Genomic DNA, 21,992 nt, shown 5'->3' on the forward strand with positions numbered 1-21,992 from the left:
CACACTTGAGTTTGGAAAAGGTTTGACCCGTCATTAAAATAAACTCCAGTTCACCTGAGGAAGCCTGACCCCCCCCCAAGTGAGTTTAGGGAACAATCAGCTGTTTGTTTGGAAGCTTCTTTCCAGAAAAGTTCCAATTTTGTTTTGTAACCCTAGTGGGGTCCAGATGACCCACTCCCAGCGTTGAGCACATCCAATTTGGATTTTAAATTGAAACAAATCACGACAGGTTTGGATGGAAATCTGGCTCCAAGACATTGACTGTAAATGAGACCTGGACTGAGAGACCACGCCCCTCCTGGCGTGGAAATGCCCTCGGAAGGGTTAATGTGATAAAACTGCTAAAACATGAAGCCCCTCCCAATCATTTTAATGAACTTAGTCAAACTGGAACCTTTAAATTTTAAAAACTTTATTGAAAATGACAAGACTTAAAAAACGGTGTGCAGACGTCCTGTGCGTCACGGCGCCGCCTCCCAGCATCTCTGCCGTCTGTACAGATCAAAGGCGAACCGGGGGGGGCATGGTGAGGGAAGTGCTTTACTGTCAAGAAGCCCCTCCTCTTGTGGGAGGGGCTTCTGGTGAACAAGGCTGCTGGTCTTGAAGAAGAGTAGTGTGGGCCCCTCGGCTGTGGGGGTGGGGGGACAGCTGGCCGTGGGGGGGAGGTGCAGCCGCTCCTTCAGGACCCGACTGAGGAGCTGCTCCTGCTGCACGTCCACGCTCACCAGCGAGTGGAAGAGGAGCTGAGAGCGGGAGATGTTCACCACTGGACGGACGGACGGAGACGCAGACGTCAAACACCATCAAACAGCAAGAGGCCGGTCTCTGCAGGCGGCCCGCTCTGTGTTCTGGGTCGGTGTGCAGAGACCGTGTCCTCCTGGAGTGGGGGTGCACTTTGAAGCACTTTCAGGTGCATTGTGGGAGCTCCGCCTTACCTTCAGTGGCTCTGGCATTGATCAGGTTCTTGGTCCTCTCGGACTTCTGCAGAGTCTCGTGAAGAGCCTTCTCAGAGTCAAACTCCGCCTCCTGCAGGGCGACAGTCACCATGGTAACCAGCTCAGTCATGATGGTGTAACAGCATGAAAGCCTTTGGAAGCAGAACTTCACTGTGGCTGCAGCATCAACAGATGTTTAGTTAATGTGAAACACAAAACCGGCAGGAAGTGGGGCTGGCTCCTCCCACTTCCTGTCACAAACAGGTGATTAGGCGGGACACGGCGAACGTTAAGTCCTGCCTCTACTAACCCCCATCCCCCCAACATATGTCATTAACAGGACAGAGAAGAGACTGGACTACACTCATTTTTGGAGGGAAATCAGAACCAAGTCCATAGAGCATTGCTCCCCTTTGCAGCCAGCATTCAGTGGAACATGCAGACCTGCAATGACTGAAGCTCCGCCTTCAGAGCCAGAGTGGTGTTTAGCTCCGCCCTCTCCAGACAGCTTGGGTCTTGGTTGGATGCAGAAGGTTCTGGTGAAGCTCTGTGGGCTCCAAGCAGAAACAGAACATGTTTAAACTCTGAAGTGGAGACGGCAAAGCTCTGCAAACGGAAACATGCATGAAGCCAGTTTGTGACTCAGAGTTGGCGGCGTGAGGCGCTGAGGTCGTCCTGGAACTGTTCTGGCAGTAAAAGCCATCATCATTCAGCTGTAGCCCCTTTCTTCTACCATCTAATGTGCTTTTACACACTTCCTATGTGTGCAGATGTGCAAACACCTGCCATGTGACAGCTATAGAACCACCAACCCTTTAGCTGGGGGAGGATGCTCAGCCCCCCCCGTTCCTTCACTTCTACGAGTCTTCATAACTCTGCTTCCTTTCCTTTGTGCACTAACTCTGTTTCAGGAGGAAATCTAGCAGCAAGTTCAGAGACGAGCCTCAGATGTGAGCCGGTCCAGAATGTGTTTCCATTTGTGATCAGTAAAAGCAGAAAGCCTCTTAGAGAAGCTCTCAGGAACGTCTTCTCAGCGTGAAGTCCTTCAGAACGTGTTTCATGAAGGTCTGTGATGTGTTTCCAAATGAAGCTGTGCAGGTTACCATGCTGACGGCCTTTGCTCCGCCCCCTCCCTGGCTGCAGGGCAGCAGCGACAGACGGCTGTTGCGCTCCTGCGACGACGTCCAGCTCTGCAAACGTCACCTTCAGCAGAAGAGGAACGAGTCAGAACTTTGTGGCTCGGTGGTTTTCCAGGCGTTGAACGGTTTTTCTGTAGGAGTGAGGCTCCGTCTGATGATGCTCACCTTTTCCTAAAAGCCTCACCTGTTCTCTCTGGGACAGGTGAGCACATCCTAATACTCATTAGTGCTACAGTTATTGCCTGTTCTTCTCTACTGACGGATCATCTTGTTCTCAAAGATGTTTTTGTTCAGGTGAACTTTGCTAAAAGGCACAACAACCAGTGATGACGTTGGGCTTTTAGTATTTAGGAACTGGAACCTGCAGAAACTGATTTTCTGTTTTCCTTCTCATTCCAAACCGAAGCACAGGTGATGATGAGGTCGTTACCTTTGAGTTTTTCCTCCTTCCAGGTGCTCCTTGTGGGCGTGCGCTCTTTGTCTGTGGCTTCACCTCTGTGTGGAGAGGGTTGGGGGCGGGGCTAGACGTGACCGACAGGTCAAGCTCAGGGCAGCAAATGACTGAGGAGGATGGAAGTGGAAGGGGAGCAGGTGAAGGAGACTGAGGAGGAGAAAGGAGGTCCGGGAAGCTCATCCTGATGGGAAAAGCAAACGTTGGAACCGCTTATCCCAACTGAGCATGCTCAGACAGACGTGCTTCATAAACATCTCGGTAAAGGAAGCGGTGGACCAGGGAATAAGTTATTCCACTGACATTTTAGCCAACAGGGAAGATTTATTTTTATGATTAATACCACCACTGCAGAGGGGCCCCATGTGTTTGTTCGCCCGTGGCCCCCAAACGGCTAAGTCCGCCACTGCCCGGATCTGTCCATCACGGTCTGTTCATCTAAACCCTTTAGGCTGTTTATTCAATGTCTTTTCCAGACTAAAGAGGAAATAAAAGAAAAAACACAAAAGTGACCTGCAGCTTACCTGTGAGGACGGATGATGGCGTGTTTAGAAGAACTTCTAGTTTCCACGCAGCTTTGCGGTTTTTCCCGTTGGTGTTCACGCTGGTCGCGAGCGCACAGAACCCGCAAAAACCGGCCAACACCGTTTCGTTCGTGTGACGTCACGGCCCAGAGCTCACGGTTTCCCTCCTGCGTCACTCTGTCCGGATCATTTCACCCTCTGGGAAGCTAGCGACACTTTGCCGCTACTCGTTCAACCTTCTCTGACGTCAGATCCCATTTCCGCTTCCGGTTCGCATCTACTTTTTTTTTCTTCTCTCAAACTTTATTTAAAAACTGAGTCCGACATCGGCAACACTTCAAATGTCAGCATTACAAAAGTTTCACACATTAACAGTGACAATGGTAGATTTTCAAAGAATAAAATAATTCGTTATTGCTATAAAATTTCCCACAATGCATTTTGACACACCACAGAGCTTCCAGTAGATTGTCCTTTGGACAAACGAGACAACAGTGGAGACATCAGTTCTTTGTCCAGCTGTAGAAATGGTTGGAAGGGAAGATTGTTCAGCTGAGAAACACGGAGGTGGTTCTGTTATGGTCTGGGCTGCATCTGACACACAGTGTCTTAAATCTGTACTCAGCAAAAAGTAATCTATTTAAGTGTACTACAACTACACTTAATCTGTCCTAAAAGTGAGGATGTATACTTGAAGTTTACTTTTATATACTATCTATTTTATATACTATCTGAAGTACAGGAAACGTTTTTTTAACCCAAATCATCTTTTAAATGATTCCGTTGAACTAAAATTCAAATCTGTGTCATCTGTGGATTGTCAGTCCACGTTTTTCTCTTTGTATTTGTGTTGTCATTGTCTCATTAACCACAACGTTTGCTCTTTTATTGTTTCCTGGTGTCAAATATCTGTTGTGCTGTTGAGGAAGGATTGTTGGGGTGGGGGCTGCAGACCAGGATGGGGGCTCTGAAAAACCGGACTCTGATGTGACGCAGAAGATTTGAAATGAACGTTTATTTTATGGAGAGTTATGCAAACACATGATTACAGGAATAAATACAAAACCATCTCAAAGGTAACTGTTGAGGTAACTGTAGCTCTTGAACTATTAGCCCTCTAGCTCAGGTTGGTGTTGGAGTGATAAAGGCTGAAGGCTTCGCTCCTCTGCTGAGAAACAAACAAACACACAGCTGAGCCACACGCACAGAAGAAGATGTGTGGCCAGAGCATGACAGATGCTGACAACGTCACAATGTCCAGGTAATTTTACAGGAATCATCTGACAGCACTTTCTGAGGAGCAGGAAGGAAGGAGGGAGAGATCCTGAACTGTTTGGGTGGAGACGGTTTTCTGTTCTTTCCCACCTTCTGGAGGCAGAAACAGGAGGGTGGAGATGGATTAGCCTCTGGACTCCAGAGACCTGGAAAGAGAGACCGAGTCATGAAGAAGCATCCATCCATCCATTCAGACACGCAGATCTCCAGAAGACAGAAGCTAGATCATGCAGAGCGGTGTAGAGGTCTGTGTAAATGCGTGTAAATGTGCATTTCGGGCTTCCACACTCAAAACTCTTGCATTCACACGTAACTACGCCAGTTTCTATGCCAGTTTTTGAGTTCTGCGTGCAAAAACATGCAGCTATTGAACGAATGCGTGTTGAAGGGTAAACAAGGTCAAACTTTGACCAATCAGGGACACAGGCTAAACTTGGGTTCACACGCGTCACACACCCGATGCCAAGCCTAACTCTTGTTCTATCCAAGACACATTACCATCCTCTCCACCTTTATCCACCTGTGTCATGGTAGGGATAACACGTCAGTGAAAGGGTGGGGTCATTTTGACCCCACAATATAACACAAGGGTTATGGGGGGGAAGACAATTCAATGCAGCCTACTCAGCGACCATAGAAGATCTTGAAGTTAAAAAAAAAAGCTTCTCCAAAGTTTCAGTTTACCTGTACCGGACCTCCTCAGATACAGATGGGTTGACCCAACCCTTAGAGCAGTGTTTTTCAACCAGTGTGCCGCGGCACACTAGTGTGCCGTGGGAAATTGTCCTCATTAACTGATCTAAAAACATTTCCCATCTCCAGGATTTCAGCTCTCTGTTCATCCAAACAGGCCCTGATAAAACACTGAGGAGTTAGGAATATAAAAGATGTAAAATACATTTTCTTTGCGTTTATTTTATTTTATTAAAGACATTTTGATAAGAATGACTGTACAGTACCGCGATTCAGCTGCACCTTCGGCTGTATTTTGGAAAAGTCCCGTCCCTTTAACTGTCTCCACCAATCATTCTTGGGGAGCTTAATCACATGTCATCGGTCTGACCAATCAGAAGTGGTTAAAGTCTTCACTTCCTTGTCCCGATTTAGCTCGTAAAGTCGCTCAGTTCTAACAAAAATACCAGCTAAAGCTCGTCTTTAGCGGTGTAGCTTTGCACAGAATCCGGTATCAGACCGTGGAACAAGTGAACAAAACACTGAAGCTCCGAAAACCGATCTCCAGCCGTTTTATGCACTACATCTCCCATGATGCATTGGGTCATGAGATTGACAGCGCACAAGGAGATCTGTTGTTAAACGTCTTGAAACAACGAACACGCATCAATCTGTTTTTAAATCTTCTAACTTAACTTTTATTGCATTTTTTAGGGAAAAAAACAGCTGCAGTTTCCAGCTTTTTCTGACACAATAATATCAAAAATGCATGTGAGATTGTGGAGGGACTGTAGATCAATACAGACCATGAGTTTCTCCTTTTTTTTTTTTTTTTTTGGATGCTGGTGTGCCGCGGGATTTTTTTTAAGGTTAAAGTGTGCCGCGGCTCAGAAAAGGTTGAAAAACACTGCCTTAGAGAACCAAAGGGCTCCTCAAGACTAGTCCACAAAAACGCAGGTAAGCTGCTCATGCCAGCAGAGCGACCTGAGGACTTCATGTTGCCCTGTAACCGTATGGCATGCTACTTATTTGATGACCAAATCAGCTGATCAGGTAGTCTCCTGGGTGATACGGTACGACCGCCAAAGTAATGGAGGACCAACTACAGGAGGACTGGGATGAGGACAAACCCTACCCCTGTGTGGACGAAAAACAGGAAGGCGTGTTTCAGATGCAGCAGAGAGCTGCAGCCGCTGCCAACACCAGGTTCTAACTGAGGAGCAGCTGCCGAAAAACGCGTCTGGCACCTGCAGACCTGTGGCTCCTCCTTAAAAACGGACATTTTCAGGTGTATGTGAACCTCAGCGACCTCGATAAACGCCAGTGGAGCACATTTCTCCACAACCCTGGGCTGAGCGCAGTTTTCACTCCCCTGGTGGGTCAGTGATCCACCTGGTCCGATGAAGGTGGATGTCTTCATCAGACCAGGGGGGGGGGGTGTGGACTGACAAGCAGGCTCACGAGTAGCTGGTGTGCTGCTGACGTCTCCGGGCGCTCCTCATCTTCTCAAAGCGAGCCTCCATCTCCTCCAGAACCTTCGGGGTGTAGCGGACAACCAGCTTGACCGACCCCTGAGCAGCTTTGAGCAGCTCCACGGCCTTCTCGTGCTGCTCCCCCTCCACGCTCTGCAGGGACACGGCACAGTTCAGATCCCACCGGGGGTCTCCGTGGACCCACAGACACTTCCCCCCGTGCTCCTGAAGCTCACAAATTCAGAAGGGAGAATCGAACATCACACATACATACCACTCCATTGACAGACAGCAGCTGGTCTCCTCTCTTCAGCCCCCCCTGGCGATCGGCCACCCCTCCAGGTATGACTCTGGAGATGTAAATGGGGGAGTTCTGCTCTTTTCCTCCCATGATGTTAAAGCCCAGCCCTTCATCTGTCTTTGGCAGTTCCACCACTCTGGGGTGGGCGTGACCCTCGCTGGCTGCAAACGCCGCCACAGTGGCCTGGGAGGGGGGGAGAACAGTTCATTTGAATGGCGGAAGTGTCTCCTCCACCTCTGTGACAGTTGAGGAGTCCTTCAGCCTCCTTCCTGTTCTCTGGAACGCGCTAAAACAGTGGAGCTAGAAGATCTGCAGTGGCTGGAAGTGACTGAGTCTGACCACGCCCGTTTGGAGAACATTCGTGACCTTATGAACGGAGCGCCAACATATGCACAGGGGAAATGAGCTGCAGGTACTTTGTGGTTTCTTCTACCTTTGCCGTGGCTTGAGCTCGGACTTCTGGTCCCCCGACAATGTCCAGAGTGTCGTAGAGCTGCTCGTACACCTGAAAGACAGCAGAGCAGCTGCAGAGGAGCAGCTCAGGGGTCCTGAGAGACCGGCTGCATGGCAAGCAGCCGGAACACCACATGATCTTAAAGACCCACTCCAATGGAAATGCCGTTTCTAACATGTTCTTGTAGCATTTTCTGATGACATATGTAAAAGAATTTAAGCTTCAGTTTGCATTTCTGAGTTTCTTTATTCAAATCATTGTGGATGAGGAGCAGATGAAAAAATGCTGTGATGTAGAGAATGTGCAGCGTGAACCACGAGCTTCCTGCTCCGCCCCTTTCTGATGGATCCACCTGCAGACCTATAGATCCATGAAGGTCTTTGTTTTCCTGGTCTGAGCTGGAATCTGGGTCAGAACTGGACAACTGGAAAGCTACGATGTTGCTGCCATTTTTGTTGTTTTTGGATTTTAGCTAAGAACTGCATCATCAGAATAAAAAAAACACTGGGAACGCTTTGGAAACAGACGATGATCAGAGTGGGACTTTAAGGTGACTTTGATGAAAAGTGAAGTGCAACAACGAACACTCAGTACCTCTCTGATGGCGGCGCAGAATTTGCTCTGCAGGACTCTCTGCAGGGCTTGGAGTTTGGGAGGGGGGAGCTCACCGGTCCTCTGGAGTCGGTCCAACAGTTCGATCACTCTGCACACATCTGCCACAACACAAACAGGTGTCAGAGGCGACCCCTACACCACAGCGGGTTTCACGGGTCACGCTGCTCTGCTCCTGAGCTCAGACTTCCTGTCCTCAGATGTAGAGGCAGGCTTGGATCAGGTCACCAAGAAATGTCCTGGTCTCACCTGGTCATTTCCACCACGTTCCTGCTGAGGTGTGTTTTAGAAACTTGGAATGATTGACTGGACATACCTGATCCAGGTTATCAGCTGTGAGTAGGTCAAAGGTCACACCTGCCCTTGAAAACTCCACCCAATATATGAGAACTGGAGGCAGTGAGTGTGACGTCACCCATAGAAAATGTCTTCTTTCCGGCTCCAACCAAGTGAAGCCAATTCAGTTGCCATGTTTTTGCGATACGGACGGCGCCATGTTGGAACCAGACATCGGTAAGCAGTGATTGGTCCAAACCAGTCTAAGTCAACATTTCTACGACGACCACTCTGACCAATCAGGAAAAGCTGTCAATTATAGGTTCATGATTTTTGAGGCATCTGATTGGTCAGTTTGTAACTTGAATAACTTGAACCAAAGAAAAAAATTAAAAGCAAGGATTATCAAGAAGATGTTAGAAAATGGTATCAGATCCGGAACGGTTCTTCTGACCTCTACAATGACTGAGCAACAGCTGTCTCTACAGAAGTCAATGGGATTTTAGTTTCCTGGAGCCACTTCCTGTTTGGAACGCCAGGGGGAGGAGTCAGTCAGTCTAGTTGTCATATACAGTCAATCATGTTGCTTTGTAATTTTAGCGATTTCTTGACAAGTCAAGCTCATTTTTGGATCATGTCGTTTGTTCAGCCTTTTATTGTTGTGGATAGTTGGAGTGGGAGCTATTAAAGATAAACTATATATATATATTTTTAATCTGTCAGCGAGTCATCTTCTTCAACGTGAAATACATCACATGATTGACATGCAGAACAGCAAATCAAACATCCTCTGAAACACTTCACCATTTAACTACACTGAGTGGACTTTTTTTCTTCTCAAAGCTATCTCCTTACAAATATTTGTGTACTCTTACTGTGTAGTTTTTGAGTTATTAGTTCATAAACAGTATTTATGACCGAAGATATAAAAGTTGTCAACTTAGAAGTTGAATTAAAAGTGACTTTGTATGTATATGTGTATATATATATATGTATACACGTATATGTATGTATACGCACACACACACCTAAGTGTGTACACACATGTATAGGTTGATCTTTTGGAGCGTGTCACCTCAAATGTAGCTCACACACCATAAAATGTGCACTCATGTCGTAGATTCTCCAGAGAACTGCAATAATAATATTGTTGGAAAATTAAACAGGTGAAAGGGGAGCTGGGGGTCTGGGGATGTTCGCCCCCGTCCTCAAAAACACCCAACCAGGCCCTGGACCCCACAAGGTGTTTCCTCAAACATGCCTGTGGTTTCTGTCGCTTAGCGGTCCTCACGCCGGCGCTCGCGGGCCTCTCAGCACCAAACACGCACGGAACGCTCACACACATCAGCGCGGTGCGGGGCTCTTCAGCGCGGCATGGCGAAGGACTGCACCTTACCCCGCACGAAGCAAGGCAGGCCTCAGCATCAGCTGATCTGTGACCGCACGGCGGACACGCAGAGACCGTTACCTCTCTCCAGGCACAGCGGCTCCGCCATGGCCGCCATGTCCGCCTCCTTCCCGGGGTGGTAGAAAGACGACATCATCCTGAGCTGCTCCGCATCCACGGATCCGCCTCACAGCGCCGACTGCTGCTGCTGCTGCGGCCCCGCAGACATGATGAGCAGACGGAAGGAGCGCGCGTCTGCGGAGGCGCGTGCAGCGCGGCCTGACGCAGCCGCTGCAGCGCAGCTGCTCCCGGATGGACCCGCCTCTGATTTCTGCAGAACGGCCAATGACGTTCCAGCAGCTGATCCACCGTGTCAGGATCAGAACCGAACCGAACCGAGTGAAGACATGAAGCAGACAGGCTGTGCCGTCAAGTCACATCTTTATTAAAATGACCCTGAAAATCTACTGACAGCAGATATTCAAAAAACATGAAAAACAAAACGAGCAACACACACTAACGTCTTACAGAGACATGTTGCTGCTTCATTGATGCCCCCCCCCTCTGTAAATGAGTCAAACTGACAGGTTTTTGATGTTTTAACAAAACTGCAGAGTTCCAATGAGAGACCCCCCACCCCCCACTGCAGGAGCAATGATACAAACGGGCTGACAGGAGCATTTAGGGGCCGGAAACCCTGAAGGTCTGAGGCTTGAGGCATGCGGGGGGCGGAGTTTACCCCCGCCTCAGTACTCCTCTCCTACTGGCTCCATCTTGAAGCCGTTCTCGGAGCCGTAGCCGTCCACCGACGGGACCATCTGCTGGTCCATCATGGCCTCCTGGCCGTACTCCTCCATGTGTGTTGGGCCTCCATCCTCCTCGTTGGCGCCGTCTCCTTGAGGAGCCACCTCCTCCCGTGCAGAAGCATGCCGCTCCTCTCTCCGCTCCCCTCGGTCTCTGTCTCCACGATCTCTCTTGTGCTCCCTGTCTCTGTCCCGCTCCCCCCGACGCCTGTCCCTGTCCCTGTGGCTGCGCCTCCTGTCCCTGTCTCGCTCCCTGTCCCTTCGTTCCTCTCCTCCTTCAGCCACTTCTCCTTCCTGCTCCTCTGGAATGCGCTCACCAGGTTCTGGAACGCCGTCTCCCTGACCGGCCTCCTCTCCATCCAGCCCTTTGCCTCGCTCCCGCTCTCGCTTGCGATCTCGGCTCCTGCTCCGCCGTTTCCTGTCTCGACTCCTCTCCCTGCTTCTACTGCTCCCCCCCGCAGCGGCCCCCACCCCTGCAGCCGCTCCGCGATCCCGTTCTCGCTCGCGGCGACGGCTGCTAGCGCCGTCTTCTGCGATTGGTTTCTCTCTGTCCCTGTCCCGGTCTTGGGAGCGTATGTGGCGCCGCCTATCTCGGGATCTGGACCGGCGCCGCTCCCTTTCCTTGTCCCGATCGCGGTCGCGGCTGCGCTCCTTGCGCTCTCCACGGTCACGGTCACTGCGGAAACACAACCCGTCAGGTAAGAACAGTCTTCAGGAAGACAGCCCTGCTTAGCCGGAACTCACCCCCCCAGGGGACGGTCGTCGTAGCGCGACGCATCATCTCGTCCAGAGTGCTTGATGTTGACGTCAGCTCCGCCTCTCCTCGTACCTCCCAACCCCCCTCCTGCATAAACCAAGAGGGCGCCGTGAACAACAAACAGGGTTAGACAACCATCGTCGTCTTCCGGTTTTTGGGACGTCAGCAGCTAATCAGCAGAGAACACCAGTCAAATGCGACACAGGGCTCCGTTCTCCAATGCTGTGTTCACACCCGGCTCGGAAACATGCGTTCCAGCGACCGCTACCAGTGAAACGTCTATGGGAACGCTCACATATTAGCGTGTCAGGGGTTCGTGTCCAAAACCCTGGCGTTTGCACTCCGTTACTCAAGTTTTCCAGACTGTTTTCAGACCAGAAATGTTACAGGACAAGGACACGCGTGTTGAAAGTTAAACCTGTTGAACTTTGACCAATTGGGACCTCAGATTTGGTAGTGACGTTTGGGTTTTCAAAACACAGAAGTTCCAGTTGCAGTTTGCGTGGGTCTGGAATTCTACGACACCATTGGAATAGAGCTGTGAGAAAAAACTGGAGCAAGATTCACCAGATTTACACTGCTTTGTCATTTCACACTAACTGTGAGTACATGCGCTAGTATCGACCTGTGTGAACATTATTTGCTAAAAAGGCGTTGAAGGACCCGCATTCTGCACCCTTCTTGAACACGCCACACATCCCTGGTGGGCTCGTATCATAAAATGTTCTCACCAAAGGATCCCAGTCATTTCCCCACATCTACCGATCTTTAGCATCACCCAGGAAACAAACATCAACACGCTAATGATGCTTCCTTTGCATCCGTGTCAGAGCGGCTCACCTAGCCTTCGGGGCAGCCAGCCTTTGACGGTGCGCCCCCGCTCCACATCCACCAGCACCCTTCTGCCGTCGATCTTCTTCCCATCGGCATGCTTGTAAGCAGCTGGAGGAGAGGATGGGAGAGAAGGAATGAAGAGGTGAGCCGGGAGGGACCAGCTTCAATGTGGCCAAGGGAAAAAAACAAAAACGGTACATTATACTGACCAGGAGCAGGTGAAGCCGAGATGGCTGCTCTCTGGGCAAAAGCCGAGGAATAATGGAGTAGACTTCCTTCCACCCGTTGAGGGGTTGTTATGTTTTAACTTCTTCATACTTAGTCTATTTTTGAATCATCAGTATTTTAACTGTAAAGACCTACATCCATTCATTCTGCTGTACAGGCGGAGGGATGCGAGCCTTTCAGGCTTGCATCCACAGACACTTCGCCAGGTTCTGTGTTGATCAGAACCTGGCGATGGTACTTTCCCTGGACCCGCGGCTAGAAAACCGCCTTAAAGACATCTCAAGATCCATTTCTGGAGTGTTCTTCTGTTGGATCTTTTATTACACACAGAGGATCAGAAAACATTAGAACCAGATTTGGGTTTTTCTGAGATCCGGTTCTGTGAGACCAGCACCACCCGGTTTAAGACACCAAACTCCAGTTACCTGTTAGACTTCAACAGGTGGTTTGTCAGACATGGAGCTAAGCAGATATCTAAATTTGTGACGTGACTGCTTGTTGCTGCTCAGATTCTTCCAACGCAAAACATGCAAGTGAAGCGTTCTGTCTGCAGAGGAGACGGCTTCACGCTGAAGTAATGCACGTTCTACGCATTAGAGAGCAGAAACCAGATCTGGACTAGGTCTGCACGATACATCGGGAATGTATCCCCATCGCTCTATCAGTCTGTGCAACATGCAATGAAAAGTTATCCTCAATGTTTACATCCATGCTAAAAGGATCCCAAGAAAGTATTGAAGGCTCTGTGCATTTGATCAGATTGAGGCGGAGCCCATCACGTTGTTGACCAATCGGATGGAGCCCTTTAATGTTAGAGCCCCGCATCCTATGTAGGCGGGGTCATTTGGGGAATAATTTAACCCATAGGAACCCATGGTGACATTGGTGCAAAAGATAACATCAGAAATGGATTCTGTGGTCCACTTGGTTTGAGTTGGGTAACTCCTACGCTGATCTTAAGGTGGGCCCTAGCTATTCAGTCTCATCCTCCACCTGCGACTGGCTCAGGGACTTTCTAACCAACAGACTCCAGCATTTGATACTCGGCTCCCAGCTCTCCTCCACTCTTACCCCCAGTACTGCGTCCTGAGCCCACTCCTCTGCTCACTGCCCACCCCGAGAACATGAAATATGCAGATGACACAACGGTGGTGGCAAGGATAACAGGTGAGGGTGAGACGGCCTACTGGGATGAGTTCCTGCATCAGGAAGACCGAGCCTCAGCCAACAACCTGACACTGAACACGGCAGCAGCGGTGAAGAAGGCTCAGCAGCACGTCCCCTTTTTGAGGGTACTGAGAATGGAGAACTTCTGCTGGTGACTAACAGAGAGCCTACCAACATACACCATTACTGTGTGGTTCTCCTGATGCACAGAAGACGAGAAGAGGCTGAAAAAAATACCATTGGCCGCTCTCTGCCCCCTAGCGTCCCCCTAACCCATAGTGTCGCCAAAGACAGATTCCACCCTGGACTCCACCTCTTGGAGCTGTTGACCTTGGAGGCAATACAGGTCAATACAATCAGGCTAAGAGGCCGCTTCTATCCAAGTCTCAGCCCTGAATGCAGACAGAAAAATGCACCACATTTCTAACTGTTTACATTCTTACACCTCATGCATGTTTTCTTTGTCATTCCTTGCCCAAGGAAGCTGCTGCTAAATGTCGCTGTGTTCTGTATAATAACAATAAATCTATTCTGTTCTATGCTATAATTAAGAAGAAATGGGTCTGGGTTCTTATGGGTTAAGTTATTGGGACTTTTACTTAAACCTGTTGCAGTGAAATGAAAATGTTTTGCTATTGCCATACTGATTAATAATATTTTCAGTTTTCCCACATATAATCTGGATTATAACCAACATGGTGGTCAGTTGAAGAAAAAAAAAAACTTCAAACATGTTTTACAGACTTTTATTTCTAACTTTTTTTTGTTCATTTCTGAAGCAGTCCATGGTTCCATGTATTAAATTGACCCTGAATTAGCATTTACTATGAATCTGTTACTGCAGAACAAATCAGAAGCTGGGACTAGAGTCCAAACAAGTGTTTCCAGGCTATTCCCCGCAGCAGAATGGAAGTCATAAGTGCACTTTAACCATCAGCAAAGCGGTTTTCTGCCTGTGAAGAGGTACAGTTTCACAGAACTCCATGACCATCTTCAGGCTGATTTTGTGCAAGGCAGTCCCATCTGGTTCCTCGTGTCTGCAACCAGGAAGTGATGCAGCGAGGAGGACACTCACATCCTGGCGTACAGAGGGTCTTACCACATCCCTTCATTCACACAGAACTCTTCCCATAATCTCCCAATGATGTCCGCACGACAGTCTCTACCCCAGTGTATAACAGCTCCACCGGGGGCCTTACCAAAACCCCCCCCGCTACCTGATTGATACAACCCAGGGCCTTACCAAACCCACACAATGCTGGCAAAACCCACCAGACAAAATAAATCTTTTGCTGGAGGAAAATAAAGCACACATAAAGTGAGCTGGATATTGACAGGATCAGCCACCTGAGGAACGGCTATGAAGTCTGTTATGTACCTGAATAGTGACACTGATCCAGCCAGGCTGCACTGACTTCTCTAAGCTGCAGCTTGACCCGGCTCCAACTCATTTGAAGGCTACATTAATGGGTGCCTACCTAAACATGTAGGAGATGAGGCATGGAAAACCCATTGGACTGTATTACCAAGAAATTCCCCTCATCTGCCTTTTCTGTTAAAGCCAGCTCAGGCTTCTGGGATCCTTTGGAACAAAAACGGCTTCTGAACAGAAGCAGACACGTATCTCTGTCTGGTTTTCCTGTATTTAACAGAGCATCGTACTACAGCACGACAGTGGAAGTCAATCCAGCAGATGACCACAATCGTACCCACCGTGTGAAGCTAATCCTCTACGTTCTCTAGAACTTCTCTGAACTCAATCTTGTGATACTACCCCCCCCCGCACGGCATTGGTCCCTAACCTTCGTCCACATTTCTCCATTACGAGCTAAAACCACCAAGCACCTTTGAACTAATCCTGTAACCTGGTTTTGATCTCCATCATCAGTGACGGAACGGTTTCTGGCTTTGAACAAACAGGACCTAGACTTTAGTGGGGACATTTTTTAGGTGTGTTGGCCTTTACATTTTTACCATAGGAGACTCAAAGTTGCAAATATACAGACCTTTGGCTGCCTGGAGGTGGCTTTAACATAAAAGGCAAAGTCCCTGGGGAATGTTGACTAAGCTAGTTAGCAGGGGTGCGTTCAATGGTTAAAGCCTACAATCCAGTTTGCTGTACTTGCACCAAAAGGTTATTACAGAAGCACTTAAAGAAGATGCTTTAGCCACTGAACGTAGCCCATGTTCCCTATGTAGGAGATGGAGGGTGGAAAGAAATCTTACCCATCATACAAACCCATTATACCAACCATATACTGAGCTGTGGTAGTAGGGTGTAGATGTATCATAACCATCATCATCTGCCAGCCAGCTTTGGCCAATAGCCATCACAGATTGGCGGCTGCAGTGGCAATGAGAACAACACACAGTTAATATGCTGTTTAGTCCCCCGCCCCCCCACCAGTACACCCCCTGCTGTTTGCTACGATGCTGTGATTCAGCAACTCTGGTCTTGAAGAGCTTGTTGTACCGAAACAAAGACGGTGCCACTAAAGTTTCATTTCTGCTTCCACAGCAGGTCTCTGCAGGTCTGCCCGGTGCCTGAGCTCCCTACAAGAACCCCCCCACCCCGGACTCTGAGTCTGCTTCCTGCAGTGTCATCCTGGCTGGAACAGAACCAGCTGTGAAGGTTCTGTGAGGCCCAGTGGGGCCGCCTTTCTTTGAAAGGACTAAAGCTGGATTAAACAGGCCTTAACTTAACTGAAACATCACTGAATCAAAACAAAGAAAAACATTTTCTTAAAGTCAGTTTCTTTCCAAAAACAAATGTCTTAATTTCAAAACTTAATTTAATGAAATTCCCCATTTTCTGGCTAATTATGTCACAGATTTCAGAAACATTCAAAACTCAAAATGGCCTTAGATTGAAATGAAAGAATGAATCCATTTAACAAAATCTCAGATCGTAATTTGAGTTGAGTATTTGGACGCCACAGACGGCTGATCTGGGACGTGGTCTCAGTTTCTTGCAGACGTGTTCTAGAGGTTCTACCTTCAGACTTAAGTTGTATTCACATTGAACGCGATTTGCACATCAAGTTGGCTAGATTCAATGTACAGGCAAGGTACATGTACAACATTATGTACAACAGCAAATTTGACACGCGTTGATAGAGGCGCCAGATGCACAATTAGGGATGGGTATCGTTAAGGTTTTAACGATACTACTACTCTTATCGATACTGCTTATCGATCCGGTATTTTAACGGTACTCTTATCGATACTTTTTGAGGACGAAAAATAAATAAATAAATAACAAATTAAGAACAGTTTTATTTGTTTTATTTCCTCATTGTGCAACAACACTGTTTTTTAACAAAACATTTTACCTTATACATGAGAATGTTCCAGACAGGATATTTATTTAATCTAATTATTTTTATTCTTTATGAGCGTGATGTTTCCTTTGATCTTTTGTCCATTTTCCACAACCTTGAACAGACTTTTCTGTCTGTCAAACACCAGGGTTAGGATTGAGTGAGACGATGGAAACAAATTCACTTTGATGCAGCCCCCTTTCTATTTATTTTTGTTTAAATCCAGTAAACGCAATAAATTATATTAATTTTACGGATGACAACTATCATTAGTCGTTAATTATTATTAAGTATTAGGAAGCAGCTGATAGTTTGTCACGGGTCTGGCATCATAAGCGGTGAATCTAAGCCCCGCCTCTCTACCTGTTTGTTTTGTGTAGAAAACGCCGCTACAGCGTGTTCTACACAAACAGCGCAACATACGGTCATCGTAGCAGCTAGGTGACAGCATGGTAGGGGCTCCTTGACGCAAACTTCATTAATTTTACGCAGAAACGGGTGTTCTTACTCTAGGGTCGCTCACGTCTACCTTACGAGACTGTGTGTACGCTGCCTTGTCTTGTGTGTGTGTGCGCGCGCGGCGCGTGCTGTCTTAACAACAGCCCCGCCCCCCTTGCACACACATAGACAGACAGAGCTCTCCGCTTCAACGAGAATACCGAAATTAATATCATCATTAATTAACGGAAAATTGACTGACGTTTGCTGTCTTCTATTAGACTGCTTAAAATGTGCATTGGCTTTTTTTTTTTTTTTTTACTTTTTTCTGGTTTTGTTTGGCAAAAATTATTTTAATCCCTTCTTAGTTACAGAATAATGCACTTTATGATTTTTTTTGGTCGTTTTTAGGTTTTACCATGGCTAGTTTTAGTGCATGGGTGTTTCACAGACCAGGAAGCACCTTTGGAATTTCATTGTACTCGTGACAATGACTATAAAGATCTATCTCGATATTAAATCCAGAAGCAGGAACCTGTTCAGTGACTAGAGTTCAGTTCACTGTGAAGGCCTCCCACGAATCTGTTGGTCCCGCTTCATTCACATGGAATCTTGCAGCCCCCAACCAGGGAGCATCTTTCCCGACCCAGAGAGCACGTTCACAGAGAAGCCGGTCAGACTCCTGCTGGTTCCAGCAGCGATGCAAAAGACGCTGATGGAACTAAGCTCTGGAAAGAGCTCAATAAGTTATTGAACGTCGTGGCACACATCTACTTAAGACAGACTGGAGATTCAACCTGCAGGTCCTTTTCTCTTTGCTTGCCTCGCTGATGTTTTGTGTTTGGTAGGAAAGGAAATATCTGCTGTTTTGTTGTTTTTTTAAGCTGTTAACTTCGCACGTGAATGGCATCATTTTTAAAAAGTCGCAGTTGAACATAGACGGCATGAAAAAGCACCTCGTCAGCAAAACCAAAGACTGAACTGTTGCTTAACAGTCACAGCTAGGCAGAAGTGAAAGCCCTGAAGAGGTTCCAAATTTCACAGAATTTGCCGGATCCAATCATGACAGTTTTTATCATTGAAGCTCCAAAAACATAAGACTATTCATGCATGTGTGAAAACTCAGCAGCCTTCTTCCAAACACAGTTCCAAACTACCACAGAACTTTCTGCTCTGAATACCAATAAAACCATTTTGCCTTTTGACTGCTGCCCCATGAGCAGAATCTAGAACCTCCAGTTTTCCCCTCAGTCTAGTCTTTTGCTGTTCTGGTCTAAAGCAGAACAGGATCTGGGCTGACCTTTGGTGCAGACGATGTCTCGCCTGCACCAAAGGTCAGCATAGGTCACCAGGTCAGACCTGCAGGCTCTGTGTGAACCAGACCAGGAAGCAAAACTCAAGCATTGGGTCGAGTCTGGACTATGTTTACATTTGGTGGCATCCGGATCAGGAGAATTCTTATTCCAACATGACCAGGGTTGAAGACCACCACTCAAACTGACAGACAAACTCAAGACTGAATGATTAAAGGTGACGAGTGATTGGCAGAAAGCCTGCTCCGTGTTTGGTGTCCACCTTGAGCTTACCATCACAGTCCCACCGGGAGAGCGGCTCTTCCACTGAACTACAACTCCTCACACTTAAAGACAATGTGCCCTTTGACAAGCAAACATGTTCAGGTTCACAGATCAAACATTTCTGTTACTCCACCCCGACGCCTCCAATAAATGACTCCTCCCCCCTTTAAACGCAACTGTTAGTCCACCGGCGACACATCGAGCAGACCCCCCCCCCCACACACACACACACACACGTCAGACGAGCAGCAGACATGGATCTGGTGAGCAGAGCTCAGTTTGCTGGTCTCCTTACAGAAGCATCAGTGACGAGCAGTGCTCTGATCCACACACACCAACACAGACTGGCTTTGGTGGCCGATGCCTCAGCCGTACTCACAGTGCATGTCTCGCTCGTGCTCATACTCTATGAAGGCGTAGCCGCGGGGCTTCCCTGTTCCCTTGTTGTAGACGATGTAAATCTGAAAAGAAAAACTCCTGGTGAGACTCGGCAGAGCGGAGGCAGCAGACATGCAGTCAGCGCACGACGACACGCACAAAGCGGCGCCAAAACGCTTCACGCACGGCTCTTTACTTTTTTTTATAGTATTTTGAAGAGCCAGGAGAATTTTCTCACATTGTAAAGACAAAAGGGTTCATGTTTTGAAGAAAATCTGGACACAGAAAAATAATAATCAATAGCTACCCGTTTAATGGGGCCATAGACTTCAAACTCACGGCGAAGTTTGGACTCTGTCGTATCATAATTCTGAAACAAAAAGGTTTTAATTACCAGATGTGAACAAGGAGTGAGAAGAACCAAGACAAATACTCACCACTCGTGCCACAAACAGAGTCTTGAAGGCATCCCCCTGAGCATTGGGGTCATTATGGGGGTCCCCTGACATGGAACAAACAGGAAGGATGAGCACAAAGCTTTTCACCGTTTGAGGAGAACGGCGTGAAGAAAGTGACAAACTCACAGAGCTTCAGTTCTGTCTCCACTTCTCCCTGTCGCCTCTCAATCTTCTCTCTCCTCTGGAAACAGAAAAGAAAATGGTGACGGCCAACCGCAGAGCCTCCAACAGCAGAGCATCAGCACAGAGCTGACATAATCCCGCACTTGGTTTCTTGTCTGCTGCCAGCATGCACCTGTGCTGGGCTCCTGCCTGGTATAATATTTCTATAGACTTGAGAGGTTTTCACCGAGGCAGAAAATGCTGAATGAAGGAGTTAGGACTGTAATTCAACTACCCCTCCTTTGAGAATCTGCATTCATTAGGTCTGTGCTTCACAGCCAAACTCCTGCTTCAGTCAATTCACAAGTTCACAAATAAATTTCCTTTATGGCTCAAGACGCTCAACTGAAACGTTACAACCCCAACATAACATTATCTGTGCAACAAAAATGGCGAGCGATAAAGGAGCTATCCAGGCGTTGAGTTTCTCAAACAACAATACTAACAAATGCAATTTTAATCCTAATTTTCTGTATACATGCCTTCCATCGTTATCTACGCAGCACAATCAGAGATCCAAACAGTAACGACTGGTGGACGCTGCAGCACAGACAGGATCAGGTTAGAGGTTTATATAGTAAAGAGATGGTTGAGTGTGCCATGAGAAATTACTCAATTTCACCTATTTGTTCTAAAAAAAAAAACATTTTCCATCGCCAGAATATTAGCTCTACGTTCATCGAAATACGCCCAGGTTTCAGTTGGGAGTACTACAGATCACAGAAGACTTTTACTTCCTATTTAAGACACTTTGATTAAAAAAAATGTCTGCACCACTACTGTGCAGCAACTTAGGCCAATGGCTCTTATTTTGGAAAAAGTTTGTAAAACACCCCCAGTTCCTCACCCTGACAAAATACCAGCTAACAATGGTGGAAGTGTAGCTTCAAGCAGGATCCGGTGTCAGACCGTGTAAAAAGTGCATCCAATAATGAAGCCCGGAGATTTGCATCAGTGTCACAGAGTTTACTACATCTCCCATGATTCATTGGGTTGATGTGACAGAATCTGTGCTACTGCCAGCTGCCATAAAGCAAAACAAACGCAAATATGAAATCTTCTGGATGAAAGCAGAGATAAACCGTTTATTTATCCATCAGGTTCTGTATTTGAGCACATGTGCAAAGGGGGGAGGAAACTCACCTTTCTCTCCAGGCGTTCCTCGCGGGTCTCGGCTCTGGTTGGTGGGGGGGCATCTCTAGGATCCTGGTGGGAAACAGTAGGAAGGTGAGACAGAGGCATCGGGGGGACGGAGGCTCGCACGTGACAGCGACGCTCACCTCGAAGTGTCTGATGAAGGGGGCGATGCCGCTGTACGGCTGGTTGTGATGCTTCTCGTGGGGCAGCTTCTCCAGCTGAGGCAGGAACGGAATCGGGTCCCGGGGGGCGAACAGGGCCAACAGGTTCGGCGGGAGGAACTGCGTCATCTTTCACTTGATCGATAAGGAAAACATGCATGATATCAGACACGGATCTGCCGCAACACAATGAAGCAGCGAAACTAGCTGTCAGGGCAGCTAGCTAGCTAGCTAGCTAGCCGTAATACCCGTACTAGCTAGCTAGCTTCACGCGCTTATTGTTCACTTCCCCACAGGACGGGGGACGCGTTCAACGCATTTCATGCATCCAGAAGTAGAACATCAGGAACCCCCTCCCACAGTAGTACACGTTATGGTCTGCGTACAAGTTAAGAGTTTGGCCGTCCGGAGGCAGCCGGAGGCGTCTGCTCCGCTCGTGGGATGTAGCGCTCCCGTTAGCATGGAGCTAACCACTAACTGCGCCCTTACACTCACCTTCTCTCCTCCAGAGTCCAGCAGCTTTTAGTTCATGGACCTGAAGGAGGAGCGGGACTGTCCGCGGGTTCGGTGGCTCAACGTAGAACCGCCAAAAAGAGACTCCGTGAAGATAAAAATGCTGGAAATGGAGCTGAAAACAACGTGGAGATAGCTGGCTGCGTACTGCGGCTGCTCGGCCTGTTGAAAATATAAAATGGCGGGGGGGACCGCCGCGTGAACGTACGTCTTTTGACGTAACTTACGTGATGACGTCAGGACGCCGTCCAATGAGTTTATTATTGACAATGTGATTTCCATGTGATTTTTCCCATTTTGCTCTGAATTTTATTGAAATAAATATAAGTTTCCTTTGACATTGTTAAAAGTTTATTTTTTTGTTAAAAAAATAAATAACTTGTTAAGTGAGAATCACTATGGGTTTGGTTCTAATAGGTCTACAGGTTTTGCTACAATGAAAGTAGTTGAAGAAATTTCAACAGCAATTGACAAAAAGAAAAATACATTAAAAGTTATCATTGATTTAAAGAAGGAATTTGACACCATAGATCATTCTATCTCGATTTCTAAACTGCATGC

The 21,992-nt window shown here is 47.7% G+C and overlaps 3 protein-coding genes across 3 annotated transcripts; all 3 read right to left on the reverse strand.

Annotated features, from left to right (window-relative positions):
- Positions 1–395: 395 nt before the first annotated feature.
- Positions 396–3,298, reverse strand: ppp1r35 (protein phosphatase 1, regulatory subunit 35). Its single transcript, XM_004071884.5, has 6 exons — positions 3,050–3,298; positions 2,505–2,709; positions 2,039–2,138; positions 1,380–1,489; positions 936–1,026; positions 396–766 (listed from the first exon to the last, which is right to left on the reverse strand). The coding sequence occupies exons 2-6, from the start codon at positions 2,706–2,708 to the stop codon at positions 462–464; spliced, it is 810 nt and encodes a 269-aa protein (XP_004071932.1). The 5' UTR covers position 2,709; positions 3,050–3,298; the 3' UTR covers positions 396–461.
- A 751-nt stretch (positions 3,299–4,049) lies between these two features.
- On the reverse strand, positions 4,050–9,795 carry lin7b (lin-7 homolog B (C. elegans)). The gene is made up of 6 exons (XM_004071877.4): positions 9,580–9,795; positions 7,818–7,936; positions 7,203–7,274; positions 6,743–6,952; positions 6,458–6,621; positions 4,050–4,470 (listed from the first exon to the last, which is right to left on the reverse strand). The coding sequence occupies exons 1-6, from the start codon at positions 9,653–9,655 to the stop codon at positions 4,449–4,451; spliced, it is 663 nt and encodes a 220-aa protein (XP_004071925.1). The 5' UTR covers positions 9,656–9,795; the 3' UTR covers positions 4,050–4,448.
- A 127-nt stretch (positions 9,796–9,922) lies between these two features.
- On the reverse strand, positions 9,923–21,639 carry snrnp70 (small nuclear ribonucleoprotein 70 (U1)). Its single transcript, XM_004071876.4, has 10 exons — positions 21,414–21,639; positions 20,901–21,053; positions 20,764–20,826; positions 19,585–19,639; positions 19,438–19,502; positions 19,308–19,370; positions 19,002–19,083; positions 11,899–12,000; positions 11,046–11,145; positions 9,923–10,977 (listed from the first exon to the last, which is right to left on the reverse strand). Exons 2-10 carry the CDS (start codon positions 21,045–21,047, stop codon positions 10,245–10,247), a joined length of 1,410 nt encoding a protein of 469 aa, XP_004071924.1. The 5' UTR covers positions 21,048–21,053; positions 21,414–21,639; the 3' UTR covers positions 9,923–10,244.
- Positions 21,640–21,992: the final 353 nt, after the last annotated feature.

Source organism: Oryzias latipes, chromosome 8 (genome assembly GCF_053564925.1).
Source record: "Oryzias latipes strain Hd-rR chromosome 8, Olatipes_Hd-rR_3.1".
NCBI lineage: Eukaryota > Metazoa > Chordata > Actinopteri > Beloniformes > Adrianichthyidae > Oryzias > Oryzias latipes.